This window comes from Drosophila subobscura, chromosome U (assembly GCF_008121235.1).
Source record: "Drosophila subobscura isolate 14011-0131.10 chromosome U, UCBerk_Dsub_1.0, whole genome shotgun sequence".
In the NCBI taxonomy this organism is placed as follows: domain Eukaryota; kingdom Metazoa; phylum Arthropoda; class Insecta; order Diptera; family Drosophilidae; genus Drosophila; species Drosophila subobscura.
The window spans coordinates 14,469,915-14,476,604 of NC_048534.1; the positions used below are offsets into that span (position 1 = coordinate 14,469,915).

The window sequence follows — 6,690 nt, forward strand, 5'->3', positions numbered from 1 at the left end:
TTAAGATATTTTTTCATCCTAATTGCCGGTTCTGTTTTGTTTCGTTTTTGTATTGTATTTACGCCAAAACTTACATTTGTATTTATTTATTATTATATTTTAATGTTCAGTTTTTCTCATTGATTCTTTGACTCTTGTGGTTGGTCTTTAAAACTACAAAATAATAGGAAGCTGGTTGTCGTCTGTTTCTGTATATATTTTTTTCGATTTTGCTGCTGCTAATTATGCTCGTAGTTGATTTTGTTTTTAAGTTTAAAGTACCGCAAGGAAATGACAGTTGTTGCGGCAGCTCAAAAAATGGTGTTAAGTCTTTCATTTTTACTGGAAAACAGTTGGCCAAAAAGAACAAATATAATACGCTTACAGATATCACATTAAAAATTAAACCGAATTTAGTTTTTTTTATATAAATAACAAAAATTTGATTATTTTTCTTTTTTTTGGAATTTGGAAAAGTTGTCTTAAATTTTGTATACATAAATCGTTTTTGTTTTAGTCTTTTGTCGTTGAGAATTTGCTTTTGTTGCGGTCCTTTTGCGATTTAAAAAAGAGGCTACTGAATCTGCTGACCCGACCCTGACCCTGACCTGATGTTGATTTTTCTATAGGTTTTTACGCATTAAAATACGCTCTCTCTTTTTACTTGTATTTAGCTTTAGCTTCCTTCCTTTCCACTTAACACTGTACACATATGAAGTAGACTAATTGTATTTATATTTATGCAGTTGAATGACAGTGCAGTGTGTTTGGATTTTGGATGACTTTTCCTGTTATTTTTGCTCAATTTTGTGTGGTTTCCAAGCGACCAAAATAAATACAACATTAGAAAACTTCAAATGTTTTTTTTTACAATTTGTAGGCTTAAAGGAATCGACTATTTCTGGCTCTTGGCGGTTACTGTTTGAGTTACACGTCCCTGTGTCGTATGGTAATTGTTACTTTTACTGTTACTGTTACTGTTACTGTTAATTTAGGTTTAGTGTTTAGCATAGTGTAATATATATTTATAAAATAGAGTTTCTCCTTATCAAGATGCGAATTTTCATTTTTGTGGTTGCAGTTTTCGGTTTGTGGTACAAGTGTTTTGCAAAAACTTACGCATCATGTTGCGTACCTAAATAAATGAATAAAATATTAGTTTATTGGTTAAAAATACTCTTGAGCTGCATAACTTGAACCTACCGCTTTGTCCAGAGACGCGCAATTCGATCGTGTTCTTCTCGATTCTGCAAGTATTGCGTAGCAATGCTGCCCACCAGTGGATCAGCTAAGAGCGGAGAAAAACCAGAGTCAAGTTGGTTGCGAATTCCGTGAGTTGCAAGTGGATTTCTTACCTGGATTACAGTCTGTAAGCAGGGAACAAATTGACAGCAACACCTTGGATATGGTCAACGCTGGCGACCAGTTGTCCTTCAGTATGTCCAGGCATATGACGCCTTGGCTATTGATATTGCAGTGATAGATGCGAGTGCGAAATGTGACTTTGGGCGGCTTGAATGGATATTCCGGCGAGAAGTGTATGTCGAGGAAGAACACGCCACCTTCGTACACGGACCCGGGCGGACCTAGGATGGTGGACACCCATTCGTACAAGTTATCGCCCTTCGGGCCAGCACTGCAGTTCGGTGGGGGATCCAGTGTGATCTCGGCCAGCTCCTTCTGTATGCGCTTGGCCGAGGTACCCAGCGCCTTCGATATTCGAGGCGTCGGCTTGGCATCTTTGCGTGGCTCGTCATTGCCCCCCGAGTTGCTGCCCGAGGCGCCACCGTTGGCATTGGAGCCTCTTCCACCACGGGCCGGCGGCGCTGGTCCGGTGGATGTGGGTTGACTGTTGGCAGTGCTGGCTGTGCTGGAGGCGCTGGAATTAGAGCTGGCGCTGGAGGTGGCCACTTCTGCGGCTGCTGCCGCTGCTGGAGTTGAAGACATGTCTGCCAGGCTGCAAGTAGGGAGGGAGAGAGTGGAGAGTGAGAAGTGAGAGTGGTGGTAGGGCCTTGACCCGAATTCTCCGAGGAATTGTCTGAGCATCGGGCAACGTGCTGAAATTCAGAGATTTATCAGCCTGATTCGAGGGCAAGCCGAGCACAATTTTTGTGTAATATTAATCAGCGCTCAGCAGCGGCCATTTTGGCAAACTCGACTATGCCCAATGCGCGGCTCTTACTGCCGCAAGCAGGGAGTAATTTGTCTGAAAGCGGAAAGGTTTCCCCACTTGAGAAAAAATGTGGAAGAGTTTCCACAGTTGGGATGGCTTTTTCGCCGAATTGCATGTCGCAGTAAAAATCAATCAGCAGACATTTGCAAAACGCGGTGCCGCCGCTGCCACTGCCGCCGCCGACGTCTAAGCTACCGCATGCAGCATGATTGCACAATTTTATTATTTGCTGTAACTTTTGGTTTGCTGGTTTACTTTTATTGCTCCTTAAATAATACACACCTCACTTTAACAATTTCTTTCACTTTTTTTCTATAGCGACAGCGACACTTGCAAAAAGAGATTTTCTTGCCCCTGTCGCTTGACCTGCCGCCTGCTCCCTTGCACTCACACACACTTTCCTGCGCTGTGGGTGAGGAAACCTTTCGGGGTCTTTGGCCGGTTTGGTTCACGTTTATCTCGGTTGACTTAACACTTTTTGCTTTTGTTTGCTGCTTTTGTTTAGTAAAAAATACTTAAATATATGAATGATTAAGACCGAAGCAGTGTGACCGCGGATTTATCAATAAAATATACCGCATGGCCATCAGAAATATACCAAAATCCAAATATACCGTAAATATACAGAGGATTAAACGAGCCTAACCCACTGAGCCCCCTCTATAAACAACATTATCAACTCAAGCCGCGGAAAACGGAAGTGTTTGTAAAATTCTGCTTGTATATCAGTCCACTTTTATTCCAGAAACAAATTATGTATATATATATATATACGTATAACATATATCTCTCACCGGAACTAAGTTGAATTTGTTCAAGTTTCTTATAATTATTTCGTGGTAGTATTTAAATACCGTCTGGCCGTTCTCTGTTCATGTCACCCGGATTTAGTCAACGGGGTCCTGAACTAGGGTCCATACTTAGGTGGAAATAAAAATTCACGTAATCTGACCACTTGTTACTTGCCAACCGGTAGTATTGACATTTGTGAACGCTATTCCCTTTATTTAATGTTCCTTAAGTTTTCCAAGCGGACTTAAAACATTTTTGTTCTGAACATGTGTATTTTCGGTATCTGTAAACTGCAAAATACGGTAAGTCCAGCCAAACTATCGCTGCCCTGACGATAGGGCATTATTTATTTTAAACTTATTCATTTTATGTTTATAAATGTTGTTTGAAAAGTAGGTGGTGGGGTTGGTGAACGCATTATTTTGTGTCCATATTTTCTACTAGTGCCTTGCGCGATTTAAACACACGAACCGTGTTGTCTGAGCCGCCGGACACTATATACTTGGGGTTGGACCAGTCGATGTCCAAGACCTTCTCTCCATGGCCCAGCAGATCGTAAAGAGGAGCCTTTGGGCTCCTGCAATCCCACAGCTTGTTTTGGTTATCATAGGAGCCAGACACGAAAAGGAATTCTTCTGTAGTGGACCACATCACGGTCTGGACCCAGGCATTGTGCCCCAGGTAGGTGTTTCGCACAACGGATCCCTCTGTAAAGACAATTAAATTGAATAAAAATTAGATTTTTAAGTAATTTTGTAAGCTCTTACGGTTTGTTCTAGAATCGTACAGTCGCAGATTCTTGTCCGCTGATGCCGTCACAATGAGGTGATTTAGTTTAGAATAACTCGCATCGAAGATTGACTTGTTTGTGGATATCTCGGCCTTAATGCCTTCCAGGCTGAGGTCCCACACCTTTAGTGTGTGATCCCAACTGCCTGTGAGCAGGGTGCTGGCATCCATCCACTGCACTGCAGAGATGCTTTCGCGATGTCCCTGAAGAGTCATTTTTGGGGTCTGCAAAAGAAAAAGCGTTAGAAATGATTTCAGTGTGGAATTATTTTGGACTCACTCTAACTCCGCTCTCCTTCATGCGCTTTGATGTTCCTTCTCCTGCATCTTCCAGCTCAGCTGACCAAACTTTAAGCATTGTGTCCCACGATCCAGTCGCAAAACGCTGTGCATCTGGACTGACACTAACACTATCAACGCCCCTCTCGTGACCCTTGCACACAGAAACACATTCAACAGTATTGGCGCCAACATTCCACTGCCACAGCATGGCCGTTTGGTCTTGCGAGCTGGACACAAAGCGACCGGTGTCGTCATCCAGTGAAATCCAGTCCACAGCTTTGATGGGAGCCGTGTGGCCGGGGATCGTGAGAATGTGCTTGCCCTTGTTCGTCCAGATGTTTAAGGTGTTGTCATAACATCCAGTCAAAATCCACTTGCCAGAGGCCTTCACTGCCGAGACCCAGTCGTCGTGGAGTAAGCAGTCTTGTGGCTCCGGGGCGGGGAAGCGCTCTACATATTCAATTTCTATGGCATCCTCAAAGCTGATCGCCTTCTCTCTCAGATGGTCACACAAGCGACCCCTCAGGTACTCATCGAAGACCAGGAAATCAAAATCCACGGCAGAGCTTCCCTTGCTAAGGAGCAAGGCATTCACGAATGTGTTCAGCTCCGATGTAGCGACTGTTCCATCGATGGCATATGGAACGTCTGGCACTGCATAGCTGCAAAGGGACACTTGGATTAATATGCGGAGTTCAATCTGCGGCACTTACTGTTCTTGTTTGCTTTTGAGGTGAACTTGCACCTGCCCCTCGCCGTTGTCGACCTCCATCACCGTTCCCACGTGCGTGTAGGGTAGGCGGCACTCAAATTTGTTGTTGCTTCTCGGCTGTGCTACGACCGCTGCTCTGAGTGATTACTGATTGTGGAGAACGGTGTTTAAACAATATATGTCTGTACATTAGTTAATGCAACTGTAAAGTAAAGTATTTGTAGTTTAAATACGAATACAATTTAAAAGAAACCAGCAAGCAGCAAGTAGCGCGACAAAGAAACACTAAAAAATACCAAAACGCGTGTTGGGCATGCTGCTATCGATTTTGTTTTAGCGATATATATTAGTAAAAAGTTATCGGGAAACCTATTTTGCAAAAATTTAAATCTTGTTGCCGCAAAATTTATGCTTTAAGTCTTTGTACATAAACACATGCATAAGCTAATTATAAATGTTTTGTAAGCCATTCAGGTGCAGATGATTTTCAGCATGTTGTCTCTATTTTCTGTCAATCTTTCGCAAAATGTGGAAAACGAGATGTGGAAAAATATAAAAAAGACTTCCAACGATGCCAGCAATGGTAAATGACTCTTCACATATGTGTGTACGTCAAAGACTGGTAATTGTACATATTCATGCTATTAATATGAACCAGATAGCACCTGAAAGACCACTTCGTGGTTAAGTGGGCACTGGAAGGTTAAATGCCTCTTGACATTTCTGAAGTAGCGCTCAACCTTCGCATTAAATTTGGACAAATGCCCAAGAAAAATTTCGTATAAACAACATTTCATGTATAAGTTTATGGGATATGGTCGGTGGGATATGGAATTGACTGGAAGTAATTTTACTTTTTATGTTTTGTGTTTTTTTCCTGCGAGCTGCACAAAAACCAGAAAACGAAACGAAACAAAAAGAAAGAGCTGAAGCTTTCCAGCCTTTGGTGTCTTCCAGCGTCGGAGCTCAGCTTATAAAACAAGCCCGCCGCCTGCGCAGCCGAAACATTACAACAAACGTCACGCGCAAGGTAAGATAGGGTCTGAAAATGACTTAAATCACTCGTGAAAATGAGTCTACGTGAATGTTTGTTTGAAGATTAACTAAATTAAATCTACAAATCGCGCATCTTTTGCAGTTAAAATATCCTCAACCAAAAATGAAAGTGTTCGCGCTGTGTTCGATGCTGGCCCTGATCCTGGCCGGTGCTCAAGCCCTGCCCCAGGGCCGCGAGGGTGCCGCCTACACAAACGAAGCCATTCGACAGGCACAGCAAACCCTACTCATACCCAAGGATGCCCAAATACAGAATGTGCAAGAGGGCATTGAGCTCGGTGCCTACGAGCAGATACCCGGCAACCAGCGCATCAATCTCTTTGAGATCCTGGGCGATCAGGTGCCCTCAGAGGTGATCAACAATCTGCAGGCCCAGGTCGATCAGATTGGACGCAATTAAGATGTAAGACTTTATTTGTTAGATCATTTCCATTTCGCATCTTTTGTTAAGTTTCCAAAATAATAAAAAAAACCAAAACAAAAATGAAAGTAATTTAATCACAGTAATTTATCTTCTGCTCTAGCCAAAGCGAAAGTCATACCCCCCGCCCCGAAACCCGTTGGTTCCTCTCTGGCGCTTAAATGTTTGATCGAAAGTGATCGCGGGGGTCGGTCTGATGTGATTTATTTCGTATTTTTTTAGCTTTTTCTCCTAATGCGCTCTTCGCTGACTTTCTCCTCGCCGATCCCGGGGCGCATACAAATGAACAGTTACATTGCTACCAGCTGCGTTGGTTGTTGTATCCTCAACCTTGTTACATAAGCGACAGCTACACTCTTTGTGCGATTGTGCATTAAAGTTCAATACGGTACATACGAGTTGCTGCTGCTGCTGCTGCTGGCGTCTGCGGGTAACCCGAGTCCAGCGGCAGCGCGGCGCAGGCGAAGCTGCCGTGATGCAACAGTT

At 43.2% G+C, this 6,690-nt stretch overlaps 3 protein-coding genes across 3 annotated transcripts; 1 reads left to right on the forward strand and 2 right to left on the reverse strand.

Annotated features, from left to right (window-relative positions):
* Positions 1–116: 116 nt before the first annotated feature.
* Positions 117–2,704, reverse strand: LOC117900962 (ubiquitin-conjugating enzyme E2-24 kDa). The gene is made up of 4 exons (XM_034811537.1): positions 2,435–2,704; positions 1,335–1,936; positions 1,183–1,267; positions 117–1,114 (listed from the first exon to the last, which is right to left on the reverse strand). The coding sequence occupies exons 2-4, from the start codon at positions 1,924–1,926 to the stop codon at positions 1,102–1,104; spliced, it is 690 nt and encodes a 229-aa protein (XP_034667428.1). The 5' UTR covers positions 1,927–1,936; positions 2,435–2,704; the 3' UTR covers positions 117–1,101.
* A 547-nt stretch (positions 2,705–3,251) lies between these two features.
* LOC117901500 (ribosome biogenesis protein WDR12 homolog) lies at positions 3,252–5,000 on the reverse strand. The gene is made up of 4 exons (XM_034812270.1): positions 4,729–5,000; positions 4,014–4,677; positions 3,712–3,958; positions 3,252–3,651 (listed from the first exon to the last, which is right to left on the reverse strand). The coding sequence occupies exons 1-4, from the start codon at positions 4,785–4,787 to the stop codon at positions 3,362–3,364; spliced, it is 1,260 nt and encodes a 419-aa protein (XP_034668161.1). The 5' UTR covers positions 4,788–5,000; the 3' UTR covers positions 3,252–3,361.
* Positions 5,001–5,676: 676 nt separating this feature from the next.
* On the forward strand, positions 5,677–6,277 carry LOC117901501. The gene is made up of 2 exons (XM_034812271.1): positions 5,677–5,757; positions 5,866–6,277. The coding sequence occupies exon 2, from the start codon at positions 5,887–5,889 to the stop codon at positions 6,181–6,183; it is 297 nt and encodes a 98-aa protein (XP_034668162.1). The 5' UTR covers positions 5,677–5,757; positions 5,866–5,886; the 3' UTR covers positions 6,184–6,277.
* Positions 6,278–6,690: the final 413 nt, after the last annotated feature.

Coding starts and splice junctions, on each gene's coding strand:
- LOC117900962 (XM_034811537.1), bottom strand. CDS start 1,926: ATGTCTTCAACTCCAGCAGCGGCAGCAGCCGCAGAAGTGGCCACCTCC. Junction 1,268..1,334: donor GCTTACAGACTGTAATCCAG/GTAAGAAATCCA, acceptor CTCCGCTCTTAG/CTGATCCACTGGTGGGCAGC.
- LOC117901500 (XM_034812270.1), bottom strand. CDS start 4,787: ATGGAGGTCGACAACGGCGAGGGGCAGGTGCAAGTTCACCTCAAAAGC. Junction 4,678..4,728: donor CTCAAAAGCAAACAAGAACA/GTAAGTGCCGCA, acceptor GTCCCTTTGCAG/CTATGCAGTGCCAGACGTTC. Junction 3,652..3,711: donor GTACGATTCTAGAACAAACC/GTAAGAGCTTAC, acceptor TTGTCTTTACAG/AGGGATCCGTTGTGCGAAAC.
- LOC117901501 (XM_034812271.1), top strand. CDS start 5,887: ATGAAAGTGTTCGCGCTGTGTTCGATGCTGGCCCTGATCCTGGCCGGT.